A 21231-nucleotide genomic window follows, 5' to 3' on the forward strand; every position below is an offset into this window, starting at 1 on the left:
ATTGTCTCTTTCTCACTTGGTATGGCTTGGAGCTTTTTTTAATATTTAATTAAATGGTTGTCGCTGGTAAATTAGTCTGTTTTAGTCCTCTATCAAGAGTCAGGTTACATGGTTTGAGTTCTTTGCCCATTGGCCTTAATTGTACCATATTGTGTATACAGGTTGCACCCTAACCTTGAACATCTCTCTTTCTCCCCCCCCCCCCCCCCGAAGGGGAAAGTGAACCCCAATTTTTGCTTTTTAAAAAAAAATTGATGCGGTTGTTCTTGCATATTTTTTAATTGTGTTCTGGGTGCTTCAGCTTTAAAATCAGGCTAAATCTAATTTTTTATTAGGCTTTTGCCATTAGGGTCACTTTGTTTTTAAAAAGCACAAATGGCTACCAAGAATTAAGATTAACACCTTCATTTGTTAGCTAATGTTTCAACATTGAGTGCATAGTTCTACGTTTACTCCACTGCAAGTTGGTTATTGTAGACTTCACCTTTTCATTCCACTTAAAGGGAGCCTCAAAATCAGGAGCCGTTTTGAAAAATCTAATAGTTTTAAATAATTAACTTAGCCACTACTGTCTCATTTCTTCAGTATTTGTTTAAATAGTACTGTTGGCATTTGGCTTAGTGTCTTGATTGAAAGGGTCACTTGGACAGGAGTTGAATTAACCTAAGCAGTTAATGTTGAGGTACCCTTTGGTTAATTACTATCTCTAGCAATGTTGTTTCAGTTTCCTGTTTCAAGTTAGTACATGTTAATCAGCACTCACTATTTTAAAAATACAGAAATGGGTAAATGAGAAGTTGATATTTTATAACTGACATTTAAAATGACACTTAATGTTGAATCCCTCTTAGTATTGAGACCTAAGTGGAAACCTACACCAGTTATCTAGCAGAAAGAATTACTGTTGAATTATGCTTAATTATTTGGCCAACTCCTTACTAATTGAAAATAGTGTCATCAGTATAACGAGACCTATACAAAAATGGCTGAGATGTATCGATCCTGTATTCTCGATTAGACTAGGCCCCTTGTCCTAGGCATTAAGATTTGTGTGACAAAGATGAAGCACTTGGCATGATATTGGCTCTTCTGTCACAATACATAAGTGGTTAAAAGCTAGCTTCACTCAAACAAAACATGATCTAGCTTATTGATCACTGGCATTGAAAGCATATTCACTGACATTGAAAGTAAGCAAAGATGTTAGCCAGTTTGTGCACAGAAAGGCCCCACAAACATGAACTGAGATAAACAATTGGTCATAACTATTTGTTATTTACTTATTGGAGATAGTTAAGTTTAATTACTGTAATTAATAGTACTAGTCACATTCTTTTTAAGGTTTAATAAATTTGTTTAGCCATTAAAGCATGAGTCTTAGCCTAGTGCAATATCATGCTACTACCGTACAAAATCAAGGAAGAACACGTGAGGGCACGTAATAAAACTAGTAAGCCAAAATAAAGTGATGACTCTCTGTTCCCTGGGCACTAATTTACCTAGATATCTGTGAAAGTATTCTCGAACCTATAGACTGAAAGCTCATTTATGGGAGTCAGAGATGCTGAGCCCAAAAAATATCTTGAGTAAACTACTCCCATAACGTAACAGAATACGTTAGATGAAATCACTCGCAGCTAACCAGCTAAATTTAAAGCAAATGGAAAAGTAGACAGCAATAGTTAAAATGCCTACAAGGACTTACAGACTTAAAGAATTAGAGCTGAAACAAGCGGAGGTGCAGCACTGCAAACTTGAGGCAGCAAAGGAGCAATGTGAAATTATTCCCTACTAGTCTCATGCCTTATGATTGGGTTTGGTCTTCCCAAGGGGAACTTAGCCCTTGCCCAGACCACAATGTGTGCTCCACTTTGGAGGACCCCTGTTACCCAGAAGGTCCTATTCTGTGGCATACCACCTAGTTCTTGTATATTAAACTCCTGGCTAAGTGGGTTGCCTCCCAGTTTACTTGTGGGAGGAATCTGACCACATGTTTGGCTGCTGGGATGCAGCATTTTTGAGATAATAGTGATCTGCTCATTCGCTTACTACCTCAGGGGCTTTTGCTCCTGGTCAAGCAATCGTAACTATATGTCATTTGAAACAGCTCCGAGAAATCAATCCTTTGTAATCAGTTGATACAAACTCTTATTAGTTATATTCTTCCCTTCTAGTCACAATTTCCAACTATCTTCTAGTTCTATGACTAACTTGCTGTATGCTTTTTGCAGTTTTTAAAATTCTTAACCTATATAGTTCATGGGTTAAGTCATAAGCAGTAAGAACGACTGATCTTATAATTTCATAATCGTCACTGTCCATTAGATTCATACAAGAAAATGATGTGCTGAGTACTTTATTGCTAAGTTATGGTCATCAGTCTTTCAGTCTAAGCTTTTTTGTTCCACTTAGTAGTTTGCTAATAATTCAAGAGTCCTTAAGAAACCAACCAAGTCAGCCCCTTCTGTTCAGATATTGGCTGCTGTATTTCCCAACATTGCAACTGTGACTACACTTCAAAAGTACTTCATTGGCTGTACAGTGCTTTCGGATGTCATGAGGTGGTGAATGGTGCAAGTTCTTTCTTTTCTTTAGGAATGCCTGGATATTATTTGGAAGTGAGATCCTGGCTGTTTTTCATCTTACTCGCCCCTAAACAACTTTGAACCTCAAATGTGGTGCCTGTCCTGTTTTCCTGGCTAAGATGAGTTTACTCAGCACAGACTAGAGATTGAACTTGGATCTTTCCTAGACTATATGACTTTGTCTTACATGATTCATTTACCCACTGAGCTACCAAGAGAAGTACACCCTGTTTTCTGAAGTGATCAGAATAGTGTTTTTTTTTTGTTGAACTACAGCTGCACTCAGTGACTTTCTCCTTTTATTATCTTCTAAATCAGTGCACCATGTTTTGGAAGTTTGATCTTCACACATCATCCCATATAGACACGCTCCTGGAGAAAGAAGATGTGACCCTTACTGAACTAATGGATGAGGAAGATGTTTTGCAGGAATGTAAAGCTCAGAACCGTAAACTGTTGGACTTTCTGATCAGATCACAGAGTATGGAAGATCTAGTCACATACATCACCCAGGAACCACCAGATGATATGGATGAGAAGATGAGATACAAGTAAGAAAGTGTTATTGTAAAGAATGTCTTTTAAATGAATTTTGCCATATCTGAGCGAAGTATATTAAGGTAGATTTTATTTTTGAAAAGTGAAGCTTGCTAAATGGCATTAATATGGAGCCTACCAATATCTATTGTCATTTAATTCTCACTTGCTGAGGATGGGAAATGTCAAATTTTTACCCCATTAAATATTTGCTTCAGAAAGGAAAATTCATGATGCACTGATGTATTGCCAGATGATGTTATTAGTTTTGTAAAGTATATTAAAGATGATGAGTCTGGTAACTTTAGGGACTGTTCCTTAAGTCCTGACTTTTGTGTTTTTCAGCTATTTACATATATCCTTGCTCATCGACTTTTAAAAACATAACATAAGAAATAGGAGCAGGAGTAGGCCAATTGGCCCCTCGAGCCTGCTCCGCCATTCAATAAGATCATGGCTGATCTGATCCTAACCTTAAATTTAAATTCATGTCCAATTTACTGCCCGCTCCCCGTAACCCCTAATTCCCTTTACTTCTAGGAAACTGTCTATTTCTGTTTTAAATTTATTTAATGATGTAGCTTCCTGAGGCAGCAAATTCCACAGACCCACTACCCTCTGAGTGAAGAAGTTTCCCCTCATCTCAGTTTTGAAAGAGCAGCCCCTTATTCTAAGATTATGCCCCCTAGTTCTAGTTTCACCCATCCTTGGGAACATCCTTACCGCATCCACCCGATCAAGCCCCTTCACAATCTTATATGTTTCAAAAAGATCGCTTCTCATTCTTCTGAACTCCAATGAGTAGAGTCCCAATCTACTCAACCTCTCCTCATATGTCCGCCCCCTCATCCCCAGGATTAACCGAGTGAACCTTCTTTGTACTGCCTCGAGAGCAAGTATGTCTTTTCTTAAGTATGGACACCAAAACTGTATGCAGTATTCCAGGTGCGGTCTCACCAATACCTTATATAACTGCAGCAATACCTCCCTGTTTTTATATTCTATCCCCCTAGCAATAAAAGCCAACATTCCATTGGCCTTCTTGATCACCTGCTGCACCTGCATACTAACTTTTTGATTTTCTTGCACTAGGACCCCCAGATCCCTTTGTACTGCAGTACTTTCCAGTTTCTCGCCATTAAGATAACTTGCTCTCTGATTTTTCCTGCCAAAGTGCATATCCTCACATTTTCCAATATTGTATTGCATCTGCCAAATCTCTGCCCACTCACCCAGCCTGTCTATATCCCCTTGTAGGTTTTTTATGTCCTCCTCACTCTCTACTTTCCCTCCCATCTTTGTATCATCTGCAAACTTTGATATGTTACACTCGGTCCCCTCCTCCAAATCGTTAATATAGATTGTAAAGAGTTGGGGACCCAGCACCAACCCCTGCGGAACACCACTGGCTACTGGTTGCCAGTCCGAGAATGAACCATTTATCCCAACTCTCTGCTTCCTGTTAGATAACCAATCCTCCACCCATGCCAGAATATTACCCCCAATCCAGTGATTCTTTATCTTGAGCAATAATCTTTTATGTGGCACCTTGTCGAATGCCTTCTGGAAGTCTAAATACACTACGTCCACTGGTTCCCCTTTATCCACCCTGTACGTTATGTCCTCAAAGAACTCAAGCAAATTTGTCAGACATGACTTCCCCTTCTTCAAGCTATGCTGACTTTGTCCTATTAAATTTTGTTTATCCAAATGTTCCGCTACTGTCTCCTTAATAATAGACTCCAAAATTTTACCCACCACAGATGTTAGGCTAACTGGTCTATAATTTCCAGCCTTCTGCCTACTACCCTTTTTAAATAAGGGTGTTACATTAGCAGTTTTCCAATCTGCCGGGACCTTTGCCGAGTCCAGAGAATTATTACCAAAGCATCCACAATCCCTACTGCCACTTCCCTCAAGACCCTAGGATGTAAGCCATCAGGTCCAGGGGATTTATCCGCCTTGAGTCCCATTAATTTACTGAGTACCGATTCCTTAGTGATTTTATCGTATTTAGCTCCTCCGCCCCCCCCCCCCCCCCCCAGAGCCCCCTGTTTGTCCAGTGTTGGGATATTCTTAGTGTCCTCTACCGTAAAGACTGAAACAAAATATTTGTTCAGCATTTTTGCCATCTCCATGTTTCCCACCATTAATTTCCTGGTCTCATCCTCTAAGGGACCTACGTTTGCCTTAGCCACCCTTTTTCTTTTGATATAACTGTAGAAACTCTTGCTATCTGTTTTTATATTTTTTGCTAATTTATTTTCATAATCTATCTTCCCTTTCTTAATCAATCCTTTAGTTTTTTTTGCTGTCTTTTGAGGACTTCCCAATCCTCTATCCTCCCACTAAGTTTGGCTACCTTATATGTCCTTGTTTTTAGTCGGATACTATCCTTAATTTCTTTACTTAGCCATGGATGGCTGTCATTTCTTTTACACCCTTTTTTCCTCAGTGGAATATATTTTTTTTGAAAGTTGTAAAATAACTCCTTGAATGAACACCACTGCTCATGTACCGTCTTACCCTTTAATCTATTTTCCCAGTCCACTTCAATCAATTCTGCTCTCATACCATCATAGTCTCCTTTATTCAAGCTCAGTACGCTTGTTTGAGAACCAACCTTCTCGCCCTCTAATTGGATATGGAATGTAACCATGTTATGGTCACTCATTCCAAGGGGATCCTTAACTAGGACATTATTAATTAATCCTGGCTCATTACACAGGACCAGGTCCAAGGTTGCCTGCCCCCTTGTAGGATCAGTTACATACTGCTCAAGAAATCCATCCCTAATACACTCAATAAACTCTTCCTCAAGGCTGCCCTGCCCAATTTGATTTGTCCAGTTTATATGATAGTTAAAATCCCCCATAATTATAGCTGTTCCCTTATTACATGCCCCGACTATTTTGCACAAATTAGATAACAATCTAGTACATTAGTCCTGTAACGGTTGTGAATTTGTTCATAGCTCAAGCGGTGAAGCAACACCAATGCTGGAAATACTCTTATTTAACTTTTTTCATCCCCCTACCCCACCAAATACCTTCTGGTTGTCCTCTGTCTGCCTCAACAACGTGATCATTTTTCACATGTGCACTGAGTCAGTGATTTTGACAGGCTGTTTCACCATGGTGGTTATCACAGTTGAGTCCAATCCTGTCCTTGTTTAATAGCCATACATGTACTTTCTTCTAGTGGCTGCTGGAAAACGATCAGGAGTGAGAACCATGGTGAATTTTCCCCCTTTCCAGCTCATGAGGGAGTACTGAGTTTAATTGTAGTAACTAAGATCAACTAACTTAGCACAAATGAGGCATTAAACCTGGGCAGCCTTCTGGCCTGTTTGGCTTCATGTTCCATTATTCATTAGGCTATCATTTGAGCTAAATACTTGTGACATAACCAGAAAAATCATTTGAACTTGTACTTAATGGTGATTGCAGTTAAGCATTACTGCAAAAGTTTAGTTCAGTTTAATTGCCCTAGGTAATGGTTATTACACTTCGATAGTCATTGGCATAGCCAGGCGTTTCTGCAACTGCCAATGTAAGTCTCGTATAGTGTGTTGCCTCCCTAGTGCTAGGGTAAAGCACATCACTGAACAGATGCAGAACATTTTGCTGGGGGAAGGGGAACAGCCAGAAGTTGTGGTCCATGTTGGAACCAAGGACATAAGAAAGAAAAAGGTTGTGGTCCTGCAGACAGAGTTTCAGGAGCTAAGGAGGAAGTTAAATAGCAGGACCTCAAAGGTAGTAATCTCTGGATTGCTCCCAGTGCCATGTGCTAGTAAGTATCGGAGCAGTAAGGTAAGACAGGTTAATGCGTGGCTGGAGAAATAGTGGAGGAGGGAGGGCTTCAGATTCCTGTGGCATGGGGACCAATTCTGGGCAGGAGGGATCTGTATAAGATGGGCGGGTTATACCTCAACAGGGTTGGGAACAATGTTCTCATAGGGAGGTTAACTAGTATTGTGGGGAAGGGTTTAAACTAATTTGGCAGGGGGAAGTGGTTTCTGACTAGAATTGTGATCCTCCATGTTAGTATTCATTATATAGGGAGCACTCTTAATACTTTTTATTATGTTCATGGTGCTTGAATTATTTGAGAGTCCTGAAAGAATTAACTTTGCAGTCATGACGCATTAGAGAGGAGATACAAGGTGCGCAGAGGACTGGGGGAGACAAACAGCATTAGAATAAAGAGTAGTTCAGAAATAAGAGGGGAAATGTGAGGCAGACTAAGATGGGCTTAGAGTGTATGTGCGTAAATGCATGGAGCATGGTAAATAAGGTTGGTGAGCTTCAGGCACAAGTAGCCAAGTGGGATTATGATATAGTAGCAATAATGGAGATCTGACTCAAACAAGGGGCGAAATGGGCACTTAATATTCCTGGCTACAATGTATTCAGGAAAGTTGGGAAGGAAAAAAGGAGGGGGGTGGCAATATTGATGACAGATACTGTTACAGCACTGGAAAGGGACTCGAGGGTTCAAAGACAGAATCTATTTCGATAGAATTAAGGAACAATAGAGGTGCAATTGTGCTGCTGGGTGTATCCTATAAGCCATCAAATAGTGTGAAGGAGATCGAGGAGCAAATTTTCAGGCGAATTGCAGAAAGATGCAAGAACTTTAGAGTAATGATAATGGGGGCTTCAATTATCCTAATATAGACTGGGAAAATAACAGTGTAAAGGGCAAAGAGGGGGAGGAATTCCTGAAATGTTTACAAGAGAACTTTCTTGATCACTGTGTTTCCAGCCCGAGGAGAGAAGCAGTGCTGGATCTAGTTCTGGGGAATGAAGTGGAGCGTGTTTCAATGGGAGAGCATTTGGGAAACTGTGATCACTATCATTAGGTTTAGAGTAGTTATGGAAAAGAAGGAAAAATCAAACATGGAAATACTCAGCTGGAGGAGGGCTAATTTCAGTGAAGCCCAGATAAGGTGCCACATTAAAGGTTCTTACACACGGTAAGGGCTCATGGGGTTGGGGGTAATATATTAGTATGGATAGAAGATTGGTTAACGGACAGAAAACAGAGAGTAGAGATAAACGGGTCACTTTCAGGTTGGCAGGCTGTAACTAGTGGGGTACCACAAAGATCGGTGCTTGGGCCTCAGTTATTCACAATCTATTTTAATGACTTAGATGAAGGGACTGAGTGTAATGTATCCAAGTTTGCTGACGATACAAAGCTAGGTGGAAAAGTAAGCTGTGAGGAGGACACAGAGTCTGCAAAGGGATATGGACAGGTTAAGTGAGTGAGCAAGATGGTAGCAGGTGGGGAAATGTGAGGTTATTCATTTTGATAGGAAGAATAGAAAAACAGAATATTTTTTAAATGGTGAGAAACTATTAAATGTTGGTGTCCAGAGGAATTTGGGTGTCTTTGTACATAAAACACAAAGTTAACATGCAGGTACAACAAACTATTAGTAAGGCCTTTATTGCAAGGGGGTTGGAGTACAAGAGTAAGGAATTACTACAATTGTGCAGGGCTTTGGTGAGACCACATCTGGAGTACTGTGTACAGTTTTGGTCTCCTTATCCAAGGAAGGACATATTTGCCTTAGAGGGGTTGCAACGAAGGTTCACTAAATTGATTCCTGGGATGAGCGCGTTGTCCTATGAGGAGAGGTTGAGTAGAATGGGCCTATACTCTCTGGAGATTAGAACAACGAGAGGTGATCTTATTGAAACATAAGATTCTGAGGGGGCTTGACGAGGAGCTGTTGCAAGGTTGTTTCCCCTGGCTAGAACTCGGGGGCGTAGTCTCAGGATAAGGGCCATGATGTGGAGATGCCGGTGATGGACTGGGGTGGACAAATGTAAGGAATCTTACAACACCAGGTTATAGTCCAACAAATCAGGATAAGGGGTCAGCCATTTAGGACTGAGATGAGAAATTTCTTCACTCAGAGGGTTGTGAATCTTTGGAATTCTTTAACCCAGAGAGCTGTGGATGCTGAGTTGTTGAGTATATTCAAGACAGAGATCGATGTAGATTTTTGGACTCTAAGGGAATCAAGGGATATGGGGATCGGGCAGGTAAGTGGAGTTGAGGTCGAAGATCAGCCATGATCTTGAATAGCAGAGCAGGCTTGAGGGGTCGAATGGCCTACTCCTATTTCTTATGTTCTTACTACTGCTATACCAGATCGGCTGAAATGTACTGCAGGAAAGATCATAGCACTTCAACGCAACAGTGGTAATATAACTGGGTGATCATAAATTCTGAATGTAGAAGATTTACAATGTACTGTGTGTTAAACCAGATCATGGTACATTGAAATAGCTGAGGAGGAATATGATACAAATGGTTGTAACAATTTGATTTTGATGAGTACGGTTGGAAAAAAGCTACTGATATCCATTTGATCTAAAGCCAGGAGTTAAGAATCCAATATTAGACATAACTAAGTGACCATCTTGAAAAACCTTGCAAACCTCAAGAGTATGAAAGATTACATTATTCCATTTGGTAGTCTTCTACAACGTTCATCTGAAATCCTCATTTCAGACCGCTACAAAAATGACGAGCATATATCTAAATGTAAGTTTTGAGACGTGTCATGCAGACAAATTTTTATCAAAGTTTTAATTGTTGTCTGCTGATTTCTTTAGTCCTGCAACTGACCTCGATATTTCTACATGATCAATGTAACATTCTTAAGTGACCTCAGAAAGAGACAATTATTAGACTTTGTGGACTTAAATGACACATTGTTACACAAAGCTACATCTTAGCAACAGAACAATGTTATGGGCCATAACGTGGCAGGGCATCTAATGGTGTCTGCCGTTTGTTAGACTTGCTTTTGCACTTTAGGTTTTTAAAATATTTGAGTGGAAAGTTGCTGAAAGTGTGAGGTGATGACATCACAGCGAGGGAAACAGGGCACCTGGGACCTGAGTAAACAGGGCAAGCAACGGTGTAACTCCTCAATGAGATTGAAGGATTGTGAAATAAACAGTGCAAGGTCTGAGAAGGAGGGTGAATTACTGGGTGTGAATTCAATGTCAAATCAGGTACAGAAAGAGAAATAGAGTGGGAAAGAAAGATTGGATTGAGAGAGAGAGAAAAAAGACAGGAAAAGTTAAAAAAAATTAATTTAAAATTTGACATTTTAAAAAAAAATCTCCAACAACAATTAAAACCTGAAGGAATGAGACTCCACACTTAATAGTTAATTTTCAATGCCAGAGAGGTTGACTGGCAGTAATTAACTATTATCACATTGTTAAAAGGGTACTTAGACTGAAGTGGACAAGACTTAACTTTCTGTGGCAAGTTTAGATTGTATCTACCGCGCAAATACTTCAAATTTATGCCATTCAGTGCATTTCAATGGTGAGGCAGACAGCGAGATGCCATTTTTGTGAAGCTAATGATGGAGCGGCGCATCTCGGGCAGCAACTCTTGAAGTTGCTGTAGCATTTGTGCATAAATAATGGCGAGCGCCATTAGCCTTAATGTTATTTTGACAGCAAATTATGGCCCATTGTTTTATGTGAAATAATGCTTCTGTCCTTAAAAAAACATATCCGACTAATATCAGAAATGTCATGGGAGTACATCAAGATTTTGTTTATCGTTTGCATACAACTGAAGCCATCAAATTCAATAGAATAATGTAGACTAAGCTGTACTTTTGAATTTTGAAAAGATCAGTTTGAAAATGAACAGTTTTTTAAAAAAACTTTTTGTTTTTGGACCACTTGGAATTTTTTTTATAAATAGTTGATTTATGACCCAGATTTTCTCTTTAGAATCGGGTTATTTCCATTTTAATAGAAACTACAGGTTTTAAGAATTCAATTTTTTTTTTGGATTTGAGATAAACTAATAAGGAAAAATTTAAGAATCTAAAGTTGTAAGTGTCAAACCTTCGCAGTCTTTTCACCAGTGAGTAAGCTTAGTGAATTCCTGCAGTGTGTTCTGCAGATGGTACATAATGCAGCTACAGTGTGAGTTGGTGAAAGGGATGGATATTGAGTCCAGTGTTAGATTGCTCTCTCCTGGATGATGTCATGCTTTGAGTGGTGTTTGTTCTTGTGGCTACAGACGTCCAGGCAAGTCATGAATATTCCATCACACTCTTGACTTGAGCCTTGCAGATGATGGGAGAGTTTGAAGGGTCAGTATGTGAGCTACTTGTCGCAGAGTACCAGTCTCTGCCCTGCTCTTGTAGCCCCATTATTGATATGGTTGTCCAGTTAAGCTTCTAGCCAGAGGTCACTCTCCCCCCCCCCCCCCCCCCCCCCCCCTCCCTCCCCCCCCCCCCCCCCCCTCCCTCCCCCCCCCTCCCTCCAAGATGTCGATCATTGTCATTACCTGGCACTTGTGTGACACAAGCACAAATATTTTCACTTGTCAGCTGAAGCCCAAATGTTATCCAGGTTCTGCTGTAGACTAGTGCGGGTTGCTTCATTATCGGTGATGTTGTGAATGGAGCTGAATTCTAGAACTGTCAGTCAATGACCCCACTCCGAACCTTAAGGTGAATGGCTGAAACAGCTGAAGGTGGTTTGGCTGAGGACACTTCCTGAGGAACTCTCCCAACGATGTCTTTGAGTTGTGATGATTGGCCTCTCAACAGCCACAACCATCTTTCTTTGTGTCAGGTATGACTTTAGCCATTGGTAGGCATTCCCCTTGACCCCCGACCTCAGTTTTTCCTTGGTGCCTTGCTCGATTAAAGGTTGCCTTGATGTGGAGGGCAGCTACTGTTGTCTCTCCTCTGGCATTCAGCTCGCTCTTTCTTTCATATGTGGATCAAAGTGGTTCTGTGGAACTCGAACTGAGTGTCAACAAGCACGTTATTGGTGAGCGGGGTAGCTTGATGGCATTGTTGCCATCACTTTGCTGATAATTGGGAGGATCATAAAGAGGCCGTTGATAGCCGGGTTAAATTTGTGCTGTTTTTAATGGATGCAATATAACAGAGCAATTTTCCACATAGTCAGGTAGGATGCCAGTATTCCAGCTGCACTGGAATAGTTTTGCTAGTGCGTCGGCTTGGTTTGGTACATGTCTTCAGCGCTACATCTGGATGTTGTCAGGGCCATAGCTTCATTGTGTCCTGTGCACCCAGCTGCTTATTGTCAGGTGGAGTGAAATGAACTGGTTAGACACTGGCATCTATGATGGTGACCTTGGGAGGAGGGTGAGTTTGGATCGTACTTTTGTTTTTTTGGCTGAAGATGTTTGCAAACTCTTCAACCTTGTCTCTTGCACTTGCCTGCTGGGCTCTTCCAAATTTGAGGTTGGGGAGGGTTGTTCACATATATCCTCTTTCTCCCATTAGTTGCCTGATTATCCACCACTATTCTTGACTGGTTGTGGTTGGGCTACAGAACTTTGCTCTGAACCATTGATTGTGGGACTAACTCTATTTATAACCTGCAGCTTTTGGTGTTGACATGCAGTTAGCCCTATATTGTAGCTTCACTAGTTTGGGGCCTCATTTTTAGGTATATCTGGTCCTGCTCCTCATACACCCTTCTATACTTTATATTGAATCGGTTGTTTTTTTGGCTTGATGTGATGGAGGACTGAGGCATGTGTCTAACCATGAGGTTACAGATTGTGGTATACAATTCTGCTGCTTATGGTACACAATACCTCATGAATATCAATTTTTGGGCTGCTAGATCTGTCCTTAGTCTAGCCACTTAAACGGAAGTGCCAAATTACACATTAGAGGGTGTTCTCGTTGCGAAGACCCTTAACATGGACAGTGGTGGTACCACTGAGCCATTCTTGGAACTTGATATTCCCTCACCCAAAACTTATTCTGTGCCCTTGCTTCCTCTGTTCTTCCTCTAAGTGGTGGCCAACATGCGGGAATACTGATTTGACAGCTGAGGGAGAAATTGTAAGTAACCAGAAAGTGGTTTCCTTGGCCTTGTTTGATCTGAAGCCATGAGACTTTGTGGGGTCCAAGTTGAGATCTTGTGTGGGATGCAATGAGAGTGGCAGCCTTTTTGACAAGATGGAGTTGATGTAGAAGGAGTTCAAGCAGCTGGTGAGGAATCCCTTCTGAAGACATTGACTACCTGCTGGGATACAGTTCTATGGGCAGTGGGTTCCCTCCAGCACATTGTCCAAATTACCTTAACTCATGCGTAAGGATTGAGCGTTTGTAGTCTATTCCACTCTGGCTGGAGGAGGGGAGGGTATCAAAGCTAAGTCTGATTCTGTTCTCACCTGATGTCCACATGTGGATTTTCCATAGGAGTTGTTTGGTAATTAGGAACATGAACCCAGCTGTTTTTTTCCCTTCTCTTTCCATACCCCACCACCACCACTGGGGAAAAAAAAAACCCAGGGGTGGTGAGGCTAATAGTTATATCTACTTACTACCACTTAGGATGAAATTCAGTCACTCACCACTGACTGGGTCAAACCTGGAATTTTCCTGTTCTGTATGGTTCAGCTTCTCACTGTTTAAGCTTGTTGAGCCACCAGAGAAGCTGCTTAGATTTTCAAGAGATATTGGTAGTAAGACTCCTGGGAGGGGAAGAGAAAAATTTCAGTTTAGAATTCTGACTCCTATTCTCTTCTTGCTCTCCTCCCCCCCCCCCCTCCCCCCAAATCCTCAACCTTCAGTATCTAGTTTGAAAATATTCACATAGCTCACAAAGTTGCTTGGCTGCATTGAATTTTCTTACCATCCTGATCAGAATCCATTATGTGGAAAGAAAGAACTTCCATTGATATAGCGTCTTTCAAGATGTCTCAAAGTGCTTCAAAGCTAATGAATTATTTTTGAAGTATAGTCACTATTATTATGTAGGCAAATGTAGTCAAATTATGCACGGCACGATTTCACAAACAGTAAACAAGGTAAATGACTAGTTGATCTATTTTGGTGGTATTTGGTGAAGGATAAATGTTGGCTAGAACCATTGGATAACCCCCTTGCTCCTCTTTAAATAGTATCATGGGATCTTCTGTGTCCAATTAAATGAGCAGAGTTCGTTAATGTCTCATCTAAAAGATGGCACCTCTAACAATATATCAGTTCCTTTGTACTATTAATCAGCCTAAATTATGTGTTAAATCCTGGAGTGAGGCTTAAACCCACAGCCTTCTGGCACAGAGGCGAGAGTGCTACCACTGAGTCAAGCTGACATTTCAGAGTTATCTGCTGAGAGCCCTGTAGCAAACAGGAGCTGAGCAGTTCTTTGTGGAGGGAGACCTAAAATGGCAAATGTCTGTTGTACAGCAAGATATCTTAGCAGGCAAGTTAATGTTTTAAAATATGAGTAGGTTGGGCTGTTAGAATGATAATGTACTATTATAAAATTAATTGCAGAGGTTATTGTAAAATATTAACTGGGAGTTACTTAATTGAACTTAGCATGTAATATCTTAATTCTTTTTATTCTAGGTACCCCAACATATCTTGTGAACTACTTACTTCAGATGTAGCACAGCTAAATGACCGACTGGCAGAAGATGAACCTTTGTTGACTCGACTTTACAGCTTTCTGCAAAATGAGCCGCCTCTTAACCCTTTGCTTGCCAGTTTCTTTAGTAAGGTGCTAAGCATTCTTATCAGCAGGAAACCTGACCAGGTAGGTGGACAAGGTTTAGATTGCATGATTTATGTATTTTTTTTAAGAGCTGTTAGATATTTCCAAGTTTCATTTATATAAAACATAGAATGGAAATCACTGTAAATTTACCTGATACAAATGCACTTGCTTAGAATTTGATATTCAAAGTTAATGTTCCATCTAGTTAGTAGTTAACTACAGTCTGACCCATTGTTAACATGGTATAATTGGTTTTTATGAAAGCTGGTGTAAAAAACGTCCTAATCTTCCAACAAAACACAGCTGTCTAATGCGTGGAACTTATTTCTATCAGCAAAGCTCGTTGGCAATGAGTTAATGTGTTTGAAAGTGATTGTTTTGTTTCTGCATGAAATATTCTGTTAGTCAGAAAATGGTCTTACAAATCTACTGTCGAAGTACTAAAAGAAGCATAAGCAGTTCAGATACCTGATTCATGTAACATAGGTGAACTTAGTTGCAGGAATGATTAATTTTGAGAGCACCTATCAAGGCAGGGTTCATATAATTTGAGATGATTGGGGTAAACGCTTGTGCTTTCCTGTAGTCCTTGGGCTTTGCTCTATTTCCTTAAAACTTTAGTACTGCTAGGCACTGGGGGAAGTTTTCCAGGTCAAGACCACTGGTATTATCATGGAGTTCTTCTGAAGTAGCTATGACTAGGACCTTGGTAAGAAGGGCATCTACTAATACTGTACTTCTGACCTCGACTGAAGTAGTTTCATTTGAGACTCACCGTTCTAAATGGGTACTTGTATAATTTTACCCTGTCCAGTTGATGTAAGTGAGCGGAATGCACATTTAGTCATTGTGAATGTGGACTCAGATTATGGCGCCCAAATATTGTGCATTTTCCTCAAAGATTAAGTGGAGATTTAAGTGCTAAAAAGTGATTATTGAAGACTGGTTTGGTTTTACTTGATCGACCCCCACCTACAAGGAAACTTCAGAAATGGGTCTACTGTTCAAATTTTATCAACAAGCGCAAAAAGCCCATGTCTCAGAGTTGTCATCACAAGAAAACATTGTACACGGTTGCAGGAATGAAGAACGGAATAGAACTTTAATAATAAAGGTTTTCATAAATTGGCAGTTATATTTTTCTCATACGACGTAGTTATTGCATTGAACACTTGGATACTTGACCCAGCACTGACTTCACAATACAGGCTCCTTTGGTTCAGTGTTCAGGTGGTCTCATGCAAATTTCTGGGCTTCCTGTTTGGAAGGGAATTGGTGTAAATTATATCTTTTGTAAACTTTTTTGGAATATTTTAGTATGTAGTTGAGTAAGTCCAGATGTCTTTTCTGTCCTCCTTTAAGGAAAGCCTTAAACCCATTCCTATCTTTAAACAGCACTGTGACATAACTCTAAGCATATGTGAATGGGCTGAAGATTATCAACCTTTGGTAATGACTGTCTCATTCTTTGACTTGAGAAGCACTTTCACAATTATTGGACAAAATTTGTATTTGTCAAGTTGATTTCCCCTACAGGCCCATTAATCTTTTGATGTGTGTCTCATATATTCAAAATAGAAACGGCTGAGATAGAATGCAGCAAGTTTCTTCTTGTACAATTAATTTTTATTTAGAATGACATCAGGTTTCTACAGTTGTCCTGACTACTGCATTAAATATCTTGCTTTTAAACTTGCTTTGGTTTTTAGTTGCTTCACTTACATCCAAAGTGTGTAATGTAAGCTTTATTCTCTCTCTAGTCCTGATTGATCCCCCCCAGTATGGCCTCCTTCTTTGCTCCCTCAAGTCCAAGAGTGCAGACTTGAGCGTTTCTGGTTTACATCTGGTTTAGTCATCTATCACCAAATCTGGCTGGACCACATCAAGCCCTATTGGGCTTTGTTCTCCTCTGCCAAAACTGCATACTACTCCAGAATCAGTCTGGAGAGACAATAACCCCCAGTTTCTTTTCTTCTCTAGCAACCATTTCCATATCTCTGCCCCCTCCACCCTTACCTCCAACAACGTGAACTTCTTTTGTTACTAAGATTGAAACCATCCATTCAGCTGTCTCTGCTGCTTTCCCTTTTCCGTTGCCCACCAAGCCATACCTCTTGTTAGCCCACCCCCTGCACTAGCCCTGATCTTGTGTCTCTTATCTAGTTTTTCTCCTACCTCCACTCATGCCTTCGCCCAGCTCCTGCTCACTTAACCCCATTCCTAAATAACTGACTGTCCAACTTCCCTTCCTCGTCCCCCTGCTAGCTGACATTATAAATGGTTTTTCTTCTCAAGTACTGCCCCCCCCACCCCCCCCACCCGAAAAAAAACAAACCCTCAATCCCGTTAACCTTATCTCCGTCCTCTTCCCCTTCAAATTCTTGAATGTGTTGTTGCCTCCCAAATCCGTGCCCTTCTTTCCCTGTAACTCCATGTTTGAATCTTTCCACTTAAATTTCCATCCGTTCCATGGCCCTAACCAAGGTCACAAATGTCATCCTCTGTGACTGTGGTGCATTATTCTTCCTTATCTTCCTCGACCTCTCTGCACCTTTAACACAGTCAACCACACCATCTTTCTTCCATTTTCCATTGCCTTTCTTCCCACCCCCTCAGTTGCCTCTTGAGTCTACCATGGATCTATCTTTGCATCCTTCCTCGTCTACATGCTGCCCTTTGGCGACATCATCTTTAGACATGGGGTCAGCTTTCATGTGCTCGCTGACTACACTCAGTTCTACCTTTCCACCACGTCTCTTGGCCCCTCCACTGCCTCTTTGTGGTAGTTCTGATCGTTTGACATCCAGTCGTGGATGAGCTGCAATTTACTCCAGTTAAAAATTGAGAAGACTGACGCCATCGTATTTGGCCCCAGCCACAAACTCCATACACTAACCACCTATTCCATCCATGGCCATTGTCTCGGGCTGATCCAGAATGTTCGCTTTCTCAGCGTTCTATTTGACCCTGCGCTAAGTTTCTAACCCCATATCCTCTCCGTTTCAAAGACCACCTACTTTCACCTCCATGACATCACCTGCCTCTGTCCTTGCCTCAACCCATCTGCTGCTGATACACTCATCCACGCTTTTGTTATTGCCGAACTTAACTATTCCAATGCTCTCTTAGCAGGTCTCCCATCCTCTACCTTCTGTAACCTTCAGCTTGGCTCAACCAAAACTTTTGACTGTATGTTACCATGCCCCAAGTCCCACTCACCTATCAACTCTGTCTTTGCTGACCTTCATTGGCTCCTTGTCCACCCAATGCCTGTAATGTAAAATTCTCATCCTCATGTTTAAATCTCCATGCCTTTTCCCCTGCCTATGGTCAAAATCCTTGAGCTCCCTACCTAACAGCACTGTGGGAGAACCTTCACCACACGGACTGCAGCGGTTCAAGAAGGCAGCTCACCACCACCTCATGGGCAATTAGCGATGGACAATAAATGCTGGCCTTGCCAGTGATGCCCACATCCCATGTACAATTTTTTTTAAAAAATCACCTCCAGTCCCCCTTCCCCTGTACAGTCTTTTCCTCTGATTCTAGCCTATTGTGCATCTCCTTCCCTACGTCCCATCATTGGCTGCTGTGCTTTCAGCCATCAAGACTGAGATAGATAGTTTTTGTTAGGTAAGGGCATCAAGACGTATGGAGCGGGTAAACGATATTCAGGCACAGATCAGCCATGATCTAATTGAATGGTGGAATGGTCGAGCCTCAAGGGGCTGAATGGCCCACTCCTGTTCCGATATTCTGGAATTTCCTCCATAAACTCTTCTGCTGCTCCACCTTCCTGTTCTCTTTTTAGGCCCTCCTTAAAAACCCACCTCTTTGACCAATCCCTCCTAATATCTCCTCCTTTGTCTTGGTCCCATTTTTTTTCTGATTACGCCTCCATGACGTCCCTTTGAACAGTTTTCTACATTAAATACACTATTAAAAATACAAATACTGAGATGTAGACTATATTGTAAAACTCATCTGAAGTGTTTTTCTTCAAAGGTTTCTTTAACTCTGCAGTACTGGCGTAGGAAACGGTACTCAAAACTTGTATAAAAAAATGTTTCTGATCACTTATGAAGCTGGAAATAGAGATCTTGCTGATTGAATCCAAGATGGGTGGGTGGGGGAAACAGGAAAAGATTATATGATTTCTGCTTGCAGGTACCTGAGCTGGGTTATGTTGCACACTGTTTCAGTATGATCTTTTTCTTATTTTGCAGATTATCGCATTTTTACGAAAGAGAGATGCATTCGTAAGCTTAATGCTGAAACACATAGGGACCTCAGCGCTCATGGATTTGCTGCTCAGGTTATTGACCTGCATTGAACCACCACAACTGAGGCAGGATGTTTTAAACGTAAGTTGAGAAATTTTGGATATGTGCTGAATAGCGCAGGTAGAACAGAGCTGTGTGTTAACTGGTTGTTTTGGCTTAAATAATTGGTATTTCTATAGCACTTTACAGAAAGATGGAGGAGATCGAAAGGGGGGAAAAAGAGGTTGGGGAGGGTATGCAAGCACAGTCAAAGAAGGGCTCTAAGGAGGCTTTTGAAAGCAGAGGTGGTGAGTCAGAGGGATTTTCAGAGTTGGTGGTGGGGGGGGGGGGGGGGGGGCGCGGCAGGGGGCGGTCAGATAGTGAAGGGGATAGGAGTAATCCAGTAGTGGAGAAACAGAGGCTGCGTACAGGAACAAAAGTTTGAACACCATATCAATAAGTAATGCAAATTGAAACTGGTGTACTGGAATAGTAGAAACAAATATGGACGTGATATACAGTATAAATTGATAGAAATATATTTTTAAACATATACTATGTGCAGTAAGCATAATATAATAACCAAGTATTGTTATGAAGGTTAAATTATGGACAAAGGTAAAGGAAGTTTCTGATTCAGCATTAACTTCAGCATAAATTTTACAATTATCTTTTATTTTTACTGGTGATTTTTATATTTTTGCAGTGGTTGAATGAGGAAAAAATTATTCAGCAACTAATCGAAATGGTACACCCATCTCAGGATGAAGATGTGAGTAGATGTAAACATGTGGTATTGCTGCTGAAGACTCTTTTTGATCACAAATCAATTGTGTGTACTGAAATACAGTCCCACATTATGCCTTTTCCTTAAAGGTGGTAGGTTGTACCAGACAAGTGGGTCATGTAGGCTTTTATTGTACCTCTGGAACTTAATACTTCAGATTGAGGAGAGTTCCATCTTTCAGATGAACGAAAGTTTAACTAAAGCTCTGCTTCAGTCCTGGTGGAAACTATCCATTATCTTCCACTAATTGTGATGTATGGAATGAGGCATTTCAGCTTATAACTTGCTCACCGCGGAAGCCCTCTGGTTAACTTGCTTTTTACCAGGACCTGCAGTTAGTACTCTGTTCACATTATAAAAGACCTGCCCAAATTTATGGCAGTTTTCCCTCATTCTCTCTTTCCCCGGACCCCCCCCCCCCCCCCACCCCCCCCCCCCCCCCCCCAAACCTTTCTCCCAGGGAACAATTTTTTTTAAATTGAAGGGCATTACAGTGGTCAGGAGGGAAGGTGGGAAACCTAATTCCAAGCTTGTTCCCAAATGGCATTTTGATCTGCCTTCCAGGAGGCTGCCAGTGGTGTCCTTGATTGACTTTGCAGCTGTTTTTCTCTCTTCTCTGTTGGGAAGTACCTGGCATCCACTTGATGATACTCTGGTAACCCTGATGGCACAGCTGATAGCAGAATTGCAGAGTGAACAGCATGTTGCAGGATCTCCGGAATTGAATTTTAATTGCATAACCAACAATTTGATGTGGTATGAAAACTTTATGCAGTTCTTTCCTTTAATTATGTTTTGCTGTTGGTTATGGTTGCCTCCACTGCATAGCTGGTGAGTGGGTATTTTCATCCTACAAAATATTTGCATTTAAGGCATTTGGCATAGTAGAGGTAATATATTACCAAACTGATGGACTGCTAAGATGGCTTTTTCAACAAAAAAGAATGGTTATGCACTTTGTGCGCTGCACAGCAAAATAGTGAATGGCAGCATGCTGGATGTATTAAATGTCACATTTTCTTTTGCTATTGTAAGGCCACTCGTTCATTGGTTCATCCTTCATATACAAATAGGATATTGCTTCCCTCAAGTTGGGGGTGGGATGGCTGGATTCATGTTCAGTTCCGAGTTGAGGAGCTGGAGTCTGAGCTGCGGACATTGCGAGACATCAGGGAGGGAGAAAGCTTCCTGGGCCTTTTGCTCCAGGAGGCAGCCACACCCCTTAGATTAAATACTTTAGAATTGACATGTGGTCAGGGACAGGAGGGTGTGACTGCGAGTGAGGCAGGTACGGGGATCCAGGAGGTAGTTGCAGGAGCCTCAGCCCCTGCACTTGTCCAATAGATTCGAGGTTCTTGCAACCCTTGTGGAGAAGTGCGGGGACTGCAGGGAGGGCGAGCAAACTGACCATGGCACCGTGGTACAGGAAGCCGTTCAAGTGGGGGGGTGGGGGGGTAGTAAAAAGGAAGGTGGTTGTAGTAGGCAACAGTATAGTTAGGGGGATAGAC

At 41.3% G+C, this 21231-nt stretch overlaps 1 protein-coding gene across 3 annotated transcripts in view; it reads left to right on the plus strand.

Moving 5' to 3' along the window:
• Window positions 1-21231, plus strand: part of ppp6r3 (protein phosphatase 6, regulatory subunit 3) — a 115224-nt gene that overhangs the window by 15524 nt on the left and 78469 nt on the right. For all 3 annotated transcript variants that reach the window (XM_067993999.1, XM_067994000.1, XM_067994001.1), the window contains exons 3-6: window positions 2904-3136; window positions 14527-14713; window positions 18901-19038; window positions 19643-19708. In XM_067993999.1, the coding sequence (XP_067850100.1) occupies window positions 2910-3136; window positions 14527-14713; window positions 18901-19038; window positions 19643-19708 (618 nt within the window). In that variant the 5' untranslated portion in view covers window positions 2904-2909. The remainder of the gene's footprint in view (window positions 1-2903; window positions 3137-14526; window positions 14714-18900; window positions 19039-19642; window positions 19709-21231) is intronic.

The sequence above is a fragment of the Heptranchias perlo genome, chromosome 12 (genome assembly GCF_035084215.1).
Source record: "Heptranchias perlo isolate sHepPer1 chromosome 12, sHepPer1.hap1, whole genome shotgun sequence".
Taxonomy (NCBI): domain Eukaryota; kingdom Metazoa; phylum Chordata; class Chondrichthyes; order Hexanchiformes; family Hexanchidae; genus Heptranchias; species Heptranchias perlo.